The following is a 17498-nucleotide window of genomic DNA, read 5'->3' on the forward strand; positions in this document are numbered from 1 at the left end:
TGGTACCTTATTTGGATATTGCTGCTTTCAAAGCCTGAGCTGTTCTTCCAAACACTGGAGTTCTCAGCTCCTTTTCGGCATGATGTAAGTCCCACAAGTATTGAGTTGTCTTAGAGGTTCTAGCAGGGGTTCAGATAAGAGCCTGCATTTAAATACATTAGAAAACATTAGGTAGAAGCAAATATTTAAGAAATGCACTTGAAGATCTCACTTGATGAACTAGAAGGGGGAAAATATCCTGGTTTCAAAGGTTTGAGTTTTGGCTCCTCTTTAATCTTCAAAGCAGCAACAGCTTGAAATACTCAAAGCCAAGGCCTGAAAGAACAGGCTGCACCCACCCTAATTATTCTTCCAAAGGTATTTAACCAAGGGTCTCTGCCTCCCGGTGCTCAATACCACTCAAACATCCTACTGGCTTTTTAAGACAGCATAAAGTCCCTTGCAAAACTATAATTTAAGTAGGGCAGTCATTTACAATATTAAACCCCCTCCCACCAATAATTGTAGGGAACATTTACTGAAGTAGATTAAAGAAACATGGTTGCCCGAGTGGCAGACGCTATAGTGGTTGTTCAGAAAGTAGCTCACTTGGAAATAGCTAGAATGTGGAAGCTGGGGCTTAAGAGGCTACGAACCACCACACTTGGCTTCAACAAGTTTGTCTGAGGAAAAGGAATATTCAGAACGGATATTTTTGGTGCTAAGGCATGTTAGAGAAACTCTGGGCTTACTGGAACACACGCACAGGTCATTAGGAATAATTCTGGGCCTCATTCCTCATTTCAAGTATTTACCCCACCCTTCTAAGACTCAAACACATACACATCGTTTTCTTGTTTTGAGTCACTTCTAATGCCCGCTACCTCCTAGCTTATGCCTCCTTTTATATTGCCACAGATCTTTTGGAGATAAGGTGAGGGAAAAAAACAGATGAGGTGAGCAACAGACGTGTAAATTTTCACGAAATCTCTTTAATAAAGAGATTTCTCCATTGGGATAGACCCCTGGTTCTTTGATATTTGTTTTTAATTGGTACCAGTATGCTTTCTATAGCTTTTGTACCAACCTATTTGTAAATGTATACGTAACATAAATGTATAGTTAACTTTGGGGATGCTAACACACACACACACACACACACACACACACACACACACACACACACACGAAAAAAGTGAAAGTCCAGCTCACGAATCTGGTAGCTGCTGTGGCCAGTCTGTCACCGCACAGAGAGGGATTATGGCGGGGAATGCAATTCTTAGTGGTGCCAGAAAAGTCCAGGATGTGGCAGGTTTTGAGTTGGTTAGAAAAAGAAAGACTAAAACCAACCAATCAAAAGAAAGCCTCTCTCGACCACATCACCCAATAATTAACATTTGGGGAATTTCCTTCTAGTCTTTTTTCAATCTGAATATTTAAAAATGGGTGTGTTCTTTCTTTTTTTTTCTTTCTTTCTTTTCTTTTCTTTTTTTTTTTTTTTCGAGACAGGGTTTCTCTGTATAGCCCTGGCTGTCCTGGAACTCACTTTGTAGACCAGGCTGGCTTCAAACTCAGAAATCCACCTGCCTCTGCCTACCGAGTGCTGGGATTAAAGGCGTGTGCCACCACACCGGGCTATGCGTTCTTGATTTTACAGAGGCACGTACAGTTTTCTACAGATTTTTGTTTGCTTGCTTTTTTGAGACAGAGTCTCTCTAATAGCCCAGGCTGTCGTGGAACTAACTATGGAACTAACTAGGTGAACTCAGAAAGACCTGCCTGCCTCTGCCTCCTGGGCGCTAGGATTAAAGGCATGCGCCACTATGCCTGGTCTGTACAGATTTTTTTTTTTAACTCAAGCAACTAATTCTCTACATTATTAAAAATATTCTCCTATATATTTTCCAACACTGTTTCATCAACACTGTTTCCACCCTGAACAACATTGCTTCTAGGTAAACCACCCACAACGTCTCCGAGTAGACATAACTGGGGAGAGCAGAGGCAAGCTTGGAGAGGAGCATCAGTTTCTCCACGATGACTAGCTAGTGTTAGTGGAGTGGTTTCCCTTTTTTTTTTTTTTCCACTCCCAAACCTCTGGCATTTGACTGAGTTTTCCTGCTTTCACTCCCTTACGGGTGTTCACCCCTTTCTGCAGGCTGTGCTTTTTTCTTTTGCTGTTGTTGATGAACGAAGGGTATTTGCGCGGTAGGCTCCCCCTTTGAAGTGTCTAGGGCAGTTCACGAAGTCCAAGACACTTTTTAAAAACCAAGATCCTTTACAGTATCTTAACGGACTCTCCCGGACTTAAATAAATTGCTAGAAGAGGCAACCCTTGGCTTGCTGATTCTGAACAGTTCCCTTCAACAGAGTGTAATAGTTAATGGGAACGTGGAAGTGGGCCGTCAGGGACCTTTCTTCATCACTAGTCAGTCTTTAACAACTCAACATCAGTTCAAAGCTACTTAAATGTCTTGGAAGTGTGTGGGAGGGTAAGGAAGAGAATGTGCGTGCATTCAAAATATTGAGTCCTCTAAGTTGCGGAGTAAAAGTCCCAAGTACGCGCCAACAGTTGGTGTGGGTGGAGAAGGGGTCTCGGGTAAACCACTGCCCTCCTGGGATGGAGTGGGGAGGTCCCCCTTTTCCAGCCGGAGCGCATGGGCCAAGCTTTTGCGTCTGGCTGGCACTCGGGTCCGAGGGGTTAATAAAGCTCGCCGACTCTCAGGAGTCCAGCAGGAGCCGCAGATTGGTGCGGAACCCTGCTTGCCAGGCAACTTTTGTGGCTCACCGCCCCTCTGTCCTTTCTCCTACTTTAGTGGGATGTTCAAGGCAGACATCGTAAAGTTTCTGCATCTCAACTTTTCTCCCTAGCTCCCCGGCGCGGTGTCTTCGCGCCCGGGTTCCCCGCACACGTCCCGGGGCCTGGGAACTTCCCGAGGCAGCTTCTCACGCACGAACCCCGGGGACCCCGCTGCAGGCGCCGCCTCAGCCCCGCGCGCCCCCGCCCCACCCTCCCCAGCTCCGCAGCCGAGAGCCCGGATGTTGGATTCCATCCCTACGCCTGGTCCTTCATTTCCATAAAAGGGCAGCGCTCCGCAGGGCCGAGATTGCGGCCGCCGCCTCCCCCCGCAGCGCTCCCCCGAGGCGCGCACCGCCCCGGCCCCACCAGAGCGCGCGCCGCCTCCTCTCCCCCGCGGGAGCGCGGTCTGAGAAGAGCCAGAGAGGAGGGGGCGGAGGCCGGCTGCGGGCGGTGCTGCGGGGCGGGGGCGGGGGCCGGGGCGGGGAGAGGGGGTGGGGCGGGGGCCGCAGCGCCGGGACTCCATTAGCAGCGGCGCGAGGCTTCGCTTTCCTCCAGAGCAGCGACGCGGGCGCCGCCAGCCTCGCCTGTTGCCGCGGGAGCCGGGCGGGAGGAGCGCGGTGAGGGGCGCAGCGGAGGACGGGGCGCGGGGAGGACGCCGCGGGAGGAGCGGAGCGCGCGCCGGCGCGGCGCGGTCCCCCGGGCCGGGTGGGGAGGCGCGGGGCGGTCCGGGCGCAGCGGCGGTGGCGGCAGGTGAAGGCGCCCAAGTCCGCTAGGCGGGCGCGGCGGGCGGAGGCCACGGTCTGGGTGGCGAGTCGCCCGCGCTCGCGCCCTTGGGTGTGCGCGCGTAGCCGCAGCTCCTCCGCCTTCTCCCTCGCAGCGGCCGGCGCCGCGGACTCGGTGGGGTTTGTCTTCCTTTGGGGGAGTGACGCTGACGAGAGCCATTTCCTCCGCGCTCGCAGGAAGGGAGCCATGGCTCTGGACGGGATAAGGATGCCAGATGGCTGCTACGCGGACGGGACGTGGGAACTGAGCGTCCATGTCACGGACCTGAACCGTGATGTCACTCTGAGAGTGACCGGGGAGGTGCACATCGGAGGGGTGATGCTGAAGTTGGTGGAAAAACTCGGTGAGTAGCACCCCGATGCCTCCAATAAAGACTTCCCAGAATGAGAGGAGGGGGTGGGGAGGAAAGACGGCGGGGGGAGGGGTGGAATTGGGAGATCCTAGCTCCTGGCTTTGCTGCGCTTAAAATGCGAAATTTGTTAATGTTAGGGCGCATAGACGTGCTCCCCTCTGCGTCCTGCTTGTTATTTTGATTTTTTATATAAGTTAGTGAGTGATTCGAACCTACCAAATGCTTAACTGCGGATTCCCGGGACGACTTGTTGAAAGTAATGAGGAGAGAGAGTATGCAGGTGAAAGTTGTGAATGTGGTATTACGGGTCTGTAGGTGTTACCACCTCTTATCCTCATGGAACCTGGATGTTGATGGTGGTGTTTATTGGGGAGAGTGTACAGTCAGCCCGGTCTGTGCACTGGTGTTGGTCGGTATGAAGTTTCTGTAGCTGTACTACGTGATGGAGTGCCCTGAAATGTTCCACTCGTCCGCTCTTGCGAGGGGTGGGGCAGTGCTTGACAAACTTGGTATCTGTATTCTGAGTTGGAAGTAAGCTATCAGGAGCATTAAGAAGCCAATCAAAGAACTTACTTTTTTGTTTTTTGGGTTTTTTTTGTGTGTGTGTGTGTTTTTTTTTTTCAATTTTGTTTATTTTAATCAATGATTTGTCCTGATTACCCAGAACAGTGCTTAAAATAGAGTTGCCATTCACAAATGAACCATTGAGTGACTTCATGGTCCAATTGTTTTTTTTTTTTAAAGCAGACACTAAACTGAGTTGAAGATGACAGTATTTGAGTGCACATAGATACTGCATTGATTCGGACTTGATTGTAAGGAAGGGCTATCACCCAGGATATTCGAGAAAACTGCACTCCACATTTTGTGATAAGGCAAACCATTTTCACCTGGCAGATTGACCGGACTAGATAAGATGGGTGATTTTATCCCGAGAGCGTTTATCAGAGGAGCAGCTTTCTGGCCTGTAAAATGCTTGCTGCTTTGTATAATGAAGTGATAAGGTGTTTTGTGTGGGGATGTCTTTTGTGGCAGGGTTAGTTGGTTTTAATCAGCATTCATGTCTCAGGCCATCCTGGAAAAGTAATGAATATTCGTTTCTCAGAAAAAGTATTTCTTATCAAAGGGGAGGGGGAACTGCATATTTACCATATAAACTTAAATGAAATAGAAGTTTGATACAATTTGGGAATTAGACTGAATTCATTTATTAGGTGAATCTGCTTTATGCCCCTGGAGGGAACTTTATTGTTGGAGGACCAAAGAGGAGTTAATTGCAGGGGGCCCTTCTCAGTACTGTCCATTGTTTGACTCCGGAGACAGCCCAAGAAAGAGCCCCCAAGGGGCCCTTTAAGAATTCAGTTTTGCTGCTTTAATCAAGTAACTGTCAGTTTACAGGTTTGTTTTTTGTTTTGTTTTTTGAGTCAAGTAAATCACTGCTTGCAAAATATTTACCAACCTTTTTTGAACAGTTCCACTTGAGGATGAAAACTACCCCATATGGTTCCTGTTTGACAAGGAAACAGTCATTTGTATCAGATTGTCTTATGCGTGATAAGTGGACCTTATTAATACATTATAGCTTTTCCTTATTTTAGTTAGTTTTTGGTTTTGTTATCTCAAGCGAGAGTCTCACTCTGTAGCTCTGGCTGGCCTTGAACTTGCTATATAGACCAGACTCACAGAGATCTATCTGCCTGCTCTGTCTCTGAGTTCTGGGATTAAACGGGTATCCTTCTCATGCCCAGCTCTTCAGAGTAATTTTTTTTTTAAAGCAGTGCAATAAAAGATCTGTCAAGGGTGACTTAGACAAGTTGGGATTCTAAAAAAAAAAAAAACCCAACCAAGCTTTAATGAATAAATAATGATTTGTACTGTATTTCCATCACTGATTGACTGTTATGAAATCACAATTATAAATAGAATTGTTGGGGGTGAGCTGTTTGTAGACAGGATTGATGTTATTTTTGAGTAGCTATCTTACCATTGCTGATGATGGTTAATTGCATAGAACAGTGGGGCAGGAATGGCTTTGCACGTGGGAGTTCTGTACCTGTCTTCGGTGGCACCAGTCCTCTTGAATTTTAAGTCCCAAATGGAGCATTTTCCAGCAAACTTCTGACAAGTACATAGAGTGGGGTACCATTTAAAATGTCCACAGATCAGACCAGTCAAATTAGAAAGGAATTTTGTAGTTTTTCAGGTTTGTCTTAACATTGGGATGGGCTGCCTTCTAAAGCCCTGCGTGTTATCATCAGCAAAGGGATTAAAGGGCACTTGTCGACAGTGGCCGACTAGATCAAAGCAGCCTACAGAGGCTAGGTAAGAAGTGGAGGTTGGTTTAGGGATGAGATGGGACAGTGTCTGGTGTCTTCAGAGTGAACAGCAGTAGTGGGCATGTAGCTGGCCATGGAGCAGTTAGTAGCACTATACTGCAGGCAGTCTTCACTTGTATGTTCAGGTGCCCACTGTCTATAGGATAACCGTTTCAACCTCACTGGAGGGTATATGATTAGCAAAGGCCTTATGATTCAAAGCTGTCTTTCCCTACAGCATCCACGGCACCCTGGGATTCCCTAGAGTTAATAGATCCCAGGTTGACCCCCCTCACCCCCCCACCCCCCCCCCATGCATCGAGTGTGGAAGCTCTGGAAAGAGGGTACTTTTGCTGTCCTTAGGTCCTCAAAGATGCAGATGAGCAGAAAAGGGGTCAGCCATTGTGTACAGTAGGTTTTATTGTACAGCCACAGTGTTGCTCCTGGAACAGAATAAGTCAGAAGCGTTAATGATGCTTGCTTGTCGTATGTCAGCAGTATCTTTGTATTTTAAGTCTTTTATAAAGAACATTTGCATTTCAGGGAATGTTATTAAAACCTGATTCTCAGATTTATTACATATATTTATAATTTATTACATATTGTATATATATTTGTTATATATATTATATTTATAATTTATAATACATTACATATATTTATAATTCCAACATCTGAAAAGTCTTTTACATCTTAGTGTGGAGCACATTTGTCATTCTGCTTTAGACCTGTAAACGAAAACAAGAAATATATGCTGTGAAGGTGATATGGGCTTTAGGGACTTACAGCTTGATGAGACAAGCTTATGATTGGCCCTGTGTAGGCTGGTCATAGAGAGTCTCTTTACTGTACACCTCGGTGTATGTGAAGAATGGCTTTCTCATCCTTCTTTAAAAGCCATGTGGAGCACTTCAAACAGGGGCTTTACATTTACTGCAATCTTTTTTTTATTAAAAGTAAAATGTTAGTGGCCAGCTGTGGTGGCGCACACCTTTAATCCCAGCATTCAGGAGGCAGAGACTGGTGGATCTCTGAGTTTGAGGCCAGCCTGGTCTACAGAGTGAACTCCAGGATAGCCAAGGCTACAGAGAGAAACCCTGTCTCAAAAAATAAAAAAAACAAATAAGTAAAAAAATAAAAATTTAAATGTGCATAGTTTAAAGTGTTTTTTTTTATTGTGTATAAATGGTACTGTTATATAAGGACAATTTCATACAAGTATATTTCATGTATTGAGCATATGTTAGTGTGTTTTGAATCAGCATCTTGTGTACCCTCCGATAGCCTGGGACTCACTATGTAGCCTAGGCTGGCCTTGAAAGTACTAGGATCCATGGGTACACTACCATGTCTGGTGTGTATAGTTTTTTTGTTGTTGAGGTTTTCTTGTTTGTTTAAGAAAAAATTAAGCTATATCAGGATAAGGATTATAAAAATAAGACAAAAGAGGATACAATTTAAAACAATTATATCTAAAAATAAATTTTAAAAGAAGGCTTAATTGGCTGGGATTCCTCTAGAGATCACTGCAAAGCAATTACAGAGCGTAAGACCTGTGAGAGTCAGCGTTCCATCAGCACTGAGGATTCTGGGGACCAAGGGGATGCTTAATTAGTTACGATTTGGTTTTCCTTTTTCTCTAGGCACTCTGCCTGAGCTTTTGTTCACTGAGTTTTAGAGTCACTTTTAGATGACTTCTTACAATTTGTGCCTCTCTAAAAATACTAATTTTCAGTGGTGAGTAAGGAATTTATAATATTATGGACCTCAGTGAATGGAAGTCTCGGCAGCCAGCTCTGTGAGCTGGGAGGAAGGAATCCATTTACGCCTGAGTTCTCCTAGCTCTGAGTCTCTGAGTTCAATCATATCCGATGATACAGATCCAAAGGGAAAGTTGTGGGACTCAGTTACAGCACAGGAGAAATGAATGGAGCTGACTTAAAATCTGAAAATCCCCCTGCCTGGTAATGCACACCCTTAATCCCAGCACTTGGAAGGCAGAGGCAAGTGGGTCTCTGAGTTTGAAGCCAGCCTGGTCTGAACAGTGAGTTCCAAGTTGGCCAAGGCTACAAAATGAGACCTGGTCTTAAAAGGGGGTGAGGTGGGAGTGAGGATCTGGTTAGGTTTTAAAGTTAGCGTGAATGATCTAAATTAAACTACGATAATGTTAAAGTTATTCACGGGTTACTCAATGTGATTTTTAAGTCTGCATTTATTGTATGTACAGATAGCAAGTTTGAACTCCGGGAACTCTAAAAGCAAGTTTTCAGTTGAGTGCCAGATGAAAGGTGTTGGTACACAGTAGGGGCTTTATTACTTTAAACACTAAGTTGAGAGGTTGACAGTATGCACACAGGGAAAGAAACCACATAAATGGACAGCTCTCTTTCCATCTCTGTGCTTAGGGTTCCCTGAGGGACGAAGACTTATTCTGTAGAATGGTGTCCATGCTAGGAAAATCCTGTTTCCCCCTTTGAAGTCTTACAAGTGAATTTGTGGAAATTAAATATCTGGGTAATGCGTCACTGACTCCAGCTGAAGTGTGGTATAAGGCAGGTTTTTTAAGTCTTTGAGTGGAGGAACAGTTGGCCAGTCACTAAAGTGAATTGAATCCTAGTTAAATCTGATAGCAGGTTTCCTAAGTGTTTCTATACCGTGACTGATCCATAGGAATTCAGTATTGAATTTTATTGGTTTCTTTAAAAACTTAGAAGTTCTTTGAGCAGGAGAGATGGTTCATGGTAGGTAAGGCACATGCTACCAAGCCTGAAAACCACAACCGGGGTTCAGTTTCTGGGACTCCAGTGGGGGGGTTAAGGAGAGATGTCCTTTGACCTTCACCCATGCACACCCCCAAAACAAGATGTTTAATTAATATAGACATAGTAAGTTTTTGTTTTTGTTTTTTTTTTTGTTTTGTTTTGTTTTTTGGTTTTTTTTGAGACAGGGTTTCTCTGTGTAGCCCTGGCTGTCCTGGAACTCACTTTGTAGACCAGGCTGACCTCGAACTCAGAAATCCACCTGCCTCTGCCTCCCGAGTGCTGGGATTAAAGGCGTGCGCCACCACACCCAGCGACATAGTAAGTTTTAAGTTCCTTAAGAGTAGAGGATACTTGGGAGGCAAAGGCAGGCGGATTTCTGAGTTCGAGGCCAGCCTGGTCTACAAAGTGAGTTCCAGGACAGCCAGGGCTATACAGAGAAACCCTGTCTCGAAAAATAAAAAAAAAAAAGTAGAGGACAATATAAATTTTACTATGCTTTTTATAAATCCCAGTAAGTATGAGCTACTTTGGATGTATATTATGTGGTATTTGTTCCTTCTTTAAAAAAAAGAGGGTAGGGGACAGGCTGTGTCACTAGGTCGACCATGCTAGCCTGGTCTACTCAGGGAACTCTTCCTGTCTTTGCCTTCCTGAGTGCTGGGATTAAAGGGCTGCCTTTGCCGTCCATATTCCCTCGGCCATTTATAGGGCAAAGGCTACTTTTGTTTATTCAGTTATTTACAGAAGACCATGTTAGAGAGCCTTTGTGACATGTGAAAGAAAATACTCTGAAGTTTTAACTTTACTCTTGAATTCATCTTTAAAGCTTGAGACTGAGTCTCGAGTGGTCCAGTGAGGGCCGTTTACCCTTCACCCGGATCACTTTGTCGCCAGATCTCACTGTTGCTGGAAAGCACAGCTCTTAGGGCTGGATGAGCGAGTTGTTGACATCATAACCTTCTGCCCTTAAATTCTCAAACATAGACTGCCTAAAAATGAAGGCTTCTCTCTTAGACCGTTGGAATACACTTTTACCAAATTCAGGAAATTTAATATTGATTTAACACTGTCATCTTCTATAAATACGTATTCAAATACATTCAGATTTTACAGTTGTCTCAGTGTTGATGGCCGCCAGACTGGCCTCTTACTCCTTTAATAGACACAATACCCAAGTGCAGAGTTCAAAGAGAGTATGTAGTTAAGATACATGTAATTAAGATGCAGACTTCCTAGCTACACTGTGAAACAGTCCTTGTTGAGACATCTCTTTGCCTTTCAAAGCCAAGTCATCAATGTGATAATAGTTTTGTAAGTTCTCTTTCATAGACTACATATCTTTAAATTCAATTTAAACTCTCCAATTACTTGGACTATTGGGAACACTTTTATTTTAATATTCCTTTTTGTGATGGGGTCTCCTTATCTTGCTCAGGCTGGCGTGGGATTCCTGGGCTTACCTGATCCTCTTGCCCTGAGTTCCCAAGTATAGGAGTTATACATGTGCACCCTGCACCCACCTATGTTAATAACATTCTTAGACATTACTGGCTGTAGGTTGTCCCCAATGTCAGCTGTCCTCATATTGCTTTAGGTGCTAATGGATACTCTGATCAGTAAGAAAATGAATGTGTTGTCTGTCTGCCAGCAGATCTGATTTCAGCCTCTGACCCTGCTGCTTCCTTGTTTATGTGATCCTTGAACAACCAGTCCAACCGTCGGAGTGGGTCTTCTTGACTTAAACAAAACTCATTATGTGTGCCTGTAATACTGTAATCAAGGCCAGAGTGAGTTTGAGGCCAGTTTGGGCTCCATGAGACCCTGTCTCAAAAAAATATGCAGGGCCTTAGCTTAGCAGGTAAAGACTTGCTGCCAAGACTGACCTCTGAGTCCGATCCATGGGACTTAGCTGGTAGAAGGAGAGAGCTGACTCTTACAAGCTGTCCTCTGACCCTCACACATGCACAGGTACATGCAACCAGCACACACAGACTCAGCACACACGTGCACATGCTCAAGAAAAGTTGAAGTAATTGGAAAGACAAATATTGTAGGTTTTGTTAAGACTTGAATTACGTACACATTGAGGTGCTTTATATAAACTGTAAGTGCAAATACAGTGACTATACTTTGTCAGCATCGGAGCTGTCTGGATATATACTGGCAGAGGAGGAAGGTGTCTAAAGGACAATGGAGAATACTGTTTCCTATTCGTGAGCACAGAATTGTATGCCTCAAAAGGAGTTTAGCTTGGATTACCATGTGTTCCCGCCCCCTAAGCAACAACCAAAAAATAGCTATCATTCTGATTTTTCCCTTCCCTTTGCAACACATACCTGCCTCTGTAATGTAACAAAGAGCTATTTAACCACTGTTTTTCTGAGATTTCTGAAATGCAACTGACCAGTAAGTGGATGATGGTATTTCAGAGATTTGAAAAATTGATAGCCAGTGGTAAATTAATTCACTAGTTAATCTGTTTTAAGAACCGTGTTTTATATTCACTTGTAATCAAGGAGTGAAGTAAGCTTATTTATTGGCACATGAAAGCATGAGCCTGGGGCTGGAGAGATGGCTCAGTGGCTAAGGGCACTGGCTGCTCTTCCTGAAATCCGGAGTTCAAATCCCAGCAACCACATGGTGGCTTACAACCATCCATAATGGGATCTGATGCCCTCTTCTGGTGTGTGTCTGAAGACAGCTACAGCATACTCATATAAATGAAATCTTTAAAAAAGAAAAGAAAACACGAGCCTATTTAGAAACTCATGAAAATACTTTGAGAAAAATTTGGACTTCTTGTTTATGTTTGATACTCATACTCAGAACCATGGCCTCACAGATGCTAACTGAGCCATAAGACCCTCAATTAGGGGTAAAGGCTACTTACTTAGAATTTTTATCCCAATAAGAGTAGTAATGTCTGTGTGAAATAAATATTAAGCAAGGTGTTTTAAATAACTCTTTATTATCCTTTAAAAAGATTTGTTTTATGCATATGAGTGTTTTATGCACATATGTGCACCATGTGTGTACCTTGGATCTCCTAGAACTGGAGTTGGGGACATGTGGGAATTAAACCCTGCTCCTCTGAACCAGCAGCCACTGCTCTTAACTGTTGAGCCATCTCACAAGTTTCACCCTCTTATTCTGAGATGTGACATTTTACAAATTCCTACCTATTGTAATTCATTTTAAAAACAACCTACGGTTTATTATCAAAATTACTATGTTAGCTGGGTGTGGTGACCCATGCCTTTAATCCCAGCACTTAGAAGACTGGGGCAGCTGTATCTGTGAGCTAGAGGCTAGCCTGGTCTATCTACAAAGCAAGTTTTGGACAGCCAGGGTTACAGAGAGAAACCCTATCTTGTCCTAACCTCCCCCCCCCCCATAGTTACTGTATTAATCTGTAGTCACTGCATCCTCGAGCATCTTTCCATGCTACTACTATTTTGTTTGTCATAGGTAGTGTCTCATTCAGCAGAGCCTGGCCTAGAATTCTTGTGTAGCTGAGGATAATCTTGGACATTTGATCCTCCTTCCTCTGTCTCCCATATGTGGAATTACAGTTGTGCATCACCATGCCCAGCTTATGTAGTGTTGGCAACCAAACATGTGGTGAGGCAGTCACTCTATCAACCAAGCTATATTTCCAGCCCTACCATTTTTCTTAACTTGGGCAAGTATTTTCAGGTATAATTTACATAAAGCAAAAACAGTTGTTGAATGTAATGTTTTGGGTTTTGATAGATTATAGAAATAGGACCCAAGATCTTTGTATTCCTCCATAGTCAGCCGAGCTCCCCACCTTGAGGCCCTTAAACCATTGCTGGTTTGCCTCTTCTGGGTAGCCTTGTAAGGAGAACATACTGATACATCTGTTTGGATGTGGTTTTTTGATACAATTTGGCTCTTTGGTCAATTGAACATGTTCATAGTTCTTTTTGTTTTGTTTTTGTTTTTGTTTTTTTTTGAGACAGGGTTTCTCTGTGTAGCCCTGGCTGTCCTGGAACTCAGAAATCTGCCTGCCTCTGCTTCTCAAGTGCTGGGATTAAAGGCATGCGCCACCCCTGCCCGTCATGTCCATAGTTCTTACGGTGGAATGTTAGTCTATGGAATGGAGGTGTATTCTACTGGGTTTTGTGGAGGAGGAGCTGGGAATAATGGGGCTTCTTGAGTAGCTCTAGTTGTTCTGGAGCTCTGTAGACCAGGCTGGCCTTGAACTCAGAGGGCCACCTGCCTCTGCCTCCTGAGTGGGATTAAAGGTGTGCGCCACCACCACCCAGCTGGGATATGTACTATAATTTTATCAGTAATTGAAGACATTTGAGTTGTTTCCAGTTCTTGGAGATTGTGAATAATGTTGCCATAAAAGTGTGCGGACATAATATCCCTTTTTTTTTTTTTTTTGATCACTATTGAAGAGTGGGAAGGCTGGGCCTAAAACATAAGTCTAAAATTATAAGAGATAGTCGAGTTTGTCTGGAGTCATTTGCCTTCCACTCAACATTGTATAGGAGTTTTGGTTAGTCCCTCCGCCTCTGCACTCAGTACGGTCAAGGGTTTTTCTTTTCATGTTATCTGTTCTGATGACTAAGGAGTTGTGCTTTGGGGCAGTGTGTCTGGAATGAAAATAACTTTGGTGTGATTTTCAAGAGCATATTTGCTGCTGTGTGTATGTGACTGAAGCTGACTGGCCTTCCTGGCCCAGAGAGCCTCCTGACTCCAGCTCCCGGGGACTAGGATGAAAGCACAGAACACTGTTCTAGCTTCTTCAGTGAGGGTTTGTACTGCAGGCATTTTACTGACTGAACTACTGAGCTGTCTCCTCAGCCCCTGGTTAGTTTTTTTTTTTTAAGCTTTCCCTTATTTTAATTGCATAGAACTCTATCTGTGTGTGCCTATGTGCATGTATAAATGCAGAGGCCAGAGGAGGATGTCTGATCTCCTGGCATGGATTTACAGGCCATTGCGAGCCACCTGCACGGGTGCTGGGAACAGCAGCTTGGGTCCTCTGCAAGAGCGACCATATGGCTGCTGAGAATCAAACCCTGGTCCTCTGGAAGCGTAGCCAGTGCTCTTAAACTCTGAGCCTTCTCCGACCTCCTCGAGTGAAAATATTTTATGTTAGTATTTCACTCTGTAACCAAGGTTAATCTGACACTCACTGCGTAGCTCAGGTTGACTTTGAATGCATGGAAACTCTTCTGCCTTAGCTTTTTGAGTGTTGGGTTCATAGCTGTGAGATCCATACCCTGCAGTGATTCACGAGACTTGTCTCCTGTCTAGGTGCACGAGGATCAGCCCTGGGTGACCTTTAGAACTTGTCTAGGTTACCCATCTGAAAAAAAAGGCAGCAGAAACATTTGCTCTAAAATTAATGATCTTTTGTAATTTTAAAATGTACCAGGTATTTTAAGGTTGAAAGCATCTGTATAATGATATTTTTGATATCTTTTTCCATAGCAGAACACCCAGAGTTATGAGTAAAACACAAAAAAGTGCCAAGTTAATCGATTGTAGGTTTCTATTGGATAAGTGCCTTCTGGTGTAATGTTCCTTAATGTAATTTTTGGGTTCTGACTTAAAAGTTATAAAAAGCTTAAAAATAACTTGAAAAGGGAAACTGATTGCTGTATCAGTTTTAAAACTGTTTGTTTTTCATATGCCAGCAAGATTTTGCTGACAGGACCCTGATATAGCTGTCTCTTGAGAGGCTATGCCAGTGCCTGGCAAACACAGAAGTGGATGCGCACAGTCATCTATTGGATGGATCACAGGGCCCCTAATGAAGGAGTTAGAGAAAGTACCCAAGGAGCTAAAGGGGTCTGCAACCCTATAGGTGGAACAACAATATGAACTAACCAGTACCCCCTGGAACTGTGTCTCTAGCTGCATATGTAGCAGAGGATGGCCTAGTCGGCCATCAGTGGGAGGAGAGGCCCTTAGTCTTGCAAAGATCATATGCCCCAGTACTGGGGAATGCCAGGGCCAGGAAGTGGGAGTGGGTGGGTTAGTGAGCAGGGCAGGGGAAGGGTATAGGGGACTTTCAGGATAGTAAATGTAAATGAAGAAAATATCTAATAAAAAAAAAGATATTCCAAAAAAAAAAAAACCTGTTTATTTTTAGACAGCGTGGTGATAAATTCTATTGCTCTGGAAGCCACCAGTGGCAGGATCCTGACTGTGCCATAGACTAGCTGTGTGACATTAGACTGTACTCCTCATCGGTAGAATGAGGTTAGTCTATAGCCTTACTGATAGAGTGATTGGAAGGACTACATCAGCACAGGCAGAGTGTTAACATCTGTGATGACCAGCAGTGGTTTGTACACTTTCTGAGGCTGAACTAGAGAGAGAGTATTTTGTAACAGATGAAAAATGTCTTTTATGAAGTTAAGCCAGCTAGTACTTATTTATTGTCTACCGTATTAGAAATGATAGTGAACTTTTTGACCACCTTGTATCAATATTAGTAATATTATGAAAAGTTAAGTATGAAGATGTTTTATAAGCAGTATATTTTATGCTTCAGAATGGACTATATTAGCATAGAAGTTATTTCATATAAATTTAGCATTTCAGGCCAGGCGTGGTGGCGCACGCCTTTAATCCCAGCACTCAGGAGGCAGAGGCAGGCGGATTTCTGAGTTCGAGGCCAGCCTGGTCTACAGAGTGAGTTCCAGGACAGCCAGGGCTACACAGAGAAACCCTGTTTTGAAAAACCAACCAACCAACCAAACAAATAAATTTAGCATTCCGATTAAACAGACAGATTCCTTTCTTGCCAGCAGTTAAGGACTCATTTTAAAATGTGGCCAGAGTTGTGTGTTTCAGAGACTACCTTTATTTTTATTCCCACTTAACTTAGGTTCCTCACTTACATATTTAGTCAGTATTTTGACTAAATATCTCTGGCAATTAATAGAAAGTCGGTTTTATTCTTACATTTGGAAGTCAGAAGCCTACATATACCTGAGTTCTGGGTCAGCCTGCTCTACATAGCAAATTTAAAGCCGCCAGGGCTGCATAGTAAGACCTCTCAAAAAAGGTTATCCTTATTATAAGTTATCCTTTCTGCACAGTACCACTTGTACAAAGTGAATTAAAAAGTAAATATAAAGGAAGGAACCGAGACTGTTCCTAGGTATGGTGGGAGAGCACAGCCAGAAGCAGGAGCCTCTGGGAGAGTCCAGAGTGAACATGACCCTGAGCTGGGCCACAGGGTGGGGAGAGAGGGGACCCAAGTGCAGCAGCCAGGAGGCCCAAAGGTACAAAAAAGCCAGTAACCAAAATGGCTGTACTATACATAAGGAAGGGCAGCCTGGCCCCGGGGCTGGAGAAATTTAGGGTAGAGGGTAGAGTAAGCCAGCCATACCCAGTAACTGAAGGATGCAGAGAGAACCCAGAGGTCAGATTCACTTTGTTATGTGGAATAGGCCCCTCGGCCGTTTGTCTCAGGTTTGAGACCCAACAGTAAGCCCTCTCAAACAAAAGTTATCCTCTAATTACTGTGCAAGCCTAAAACATGAGTTGAGAAATAATTTAAAATATTCTAATTGTAGTGTTCAGCCAGAAATCTTTGATTTTGTTGTTTGTCAAAACCACTTTGGAAGATTTTTTTTCCCCCACCAGTTCTGTTTAATAGTGTAACATCTTATTACTTCCCTAAAGTAAGACCACATGTGTTTGAACACTAGTTTGACATCACATATGTTTTATGGTCTTGTGCTAAGTTTGGTAGTGTCCCTGTGCCTTGGTTGCCGTATAAGTGAAGTGTGGATAATAATAGAGTTAACCCTTAGAGGTAGAGCAGTTTGGACATACAATCAAGTAATAGCTATCAGCGGTGGGTATCAATTTCTCAAGGTTCCTCTTAGAGTGGAATCCAAGAATGAAATCCAACTTGGTGATTGCACAACAAGGATGTTAGGGTGAGATAGGTGGTTGTATGTGAATTCTATCCACTCATGCCGTGTTCAGGTTATAGAGCTCTGTAGTTGGGGACGTGTAGGGTGAAGTACATGGATTCACCCTTTCTGGAACAGTAGCAAATGTGGAGGGTGCGTGTTCCTTTAATGTGTCCTTCCTGTTGTTGCTCAAGCTAGATGCTTTCTAATAACAAAGTGAACTAGATCACTTTGAGTTTGGAGTTGGTAGATTGGCTAAGGAACGAATTCCAGATAACCTGTGCTGTGTCAGGAAGACGGTGTAGACTTAGAAGCATAACTAATGGCTGGCCTGAGGCGGGTCCAATAAGAAGCTAGCCATTCTATTCTGGGTGGGTGGGGACTGCTGCATTGTGGTGGTTATAGCCTGTCCTAGAGGAGCAGGCTTGTCAGCAGACCTACAGTTAAGCACAAAGCCGCCTTTTTACGCTTTGTTTATTCTTCAGTCATTCACTATTTTTAAGTAAGAACTGTTGGTGCGAATAAAATTAACTCAGATTTTCACTACCGTTCCACTTTCAGTCATGGGGAAAGATGGTCTTTACATAGTAGTTA

General features: G+C 43.9%; 1 protein-coding gene across 4 annotated transcripts in view; it reads left to right on the plus strand.

Moving 5' to 3' along the window:
* Positions 1–3272: 3272 nt before the first annotated feature.
* Fermt2 (FERM domain containing kindlin 2) overlaps positions 3273–17498 on the plus strand; it is a 70879-nt gene continuing 56653 nt past the window's right edge. For 3 of the 4 annotated variants that reach the window (XM_021181733.3, XM_029468774.2, XM_021181734.2), the window contains exons 1-2: positions 3288–3396; positions 3739–3905. In XM_021181733.3, the coding sequence (XP_021037392.1) occupies positions 3749–3905 (157 nt within the window). In that variant the 5' untranslated portion in view covers positions 3288–3396; positions 3739–3748. Of the gene's footprint in view, positions 3397–3738; positions 3906–17498 lie in introns of all 4 variants that reach the window. The other variant, XM_029468773.2, reaches the window with a different exon arrangement.

The sequence above is a fragment of the Mus caroli genome, unplaced genomic scaffold, assembly GCF_978045245.1.
Source record: "Mus caroli unplaced genomic scaffold, Mus_caroli_1 scaffold_12, whole genome shotgun sequence".
Taxonomy (NCBI): Eukaryota; Metazoa; Chordata; class Mammalia; order Rodentia; family Muridae; genus Mus; species Mus caroli.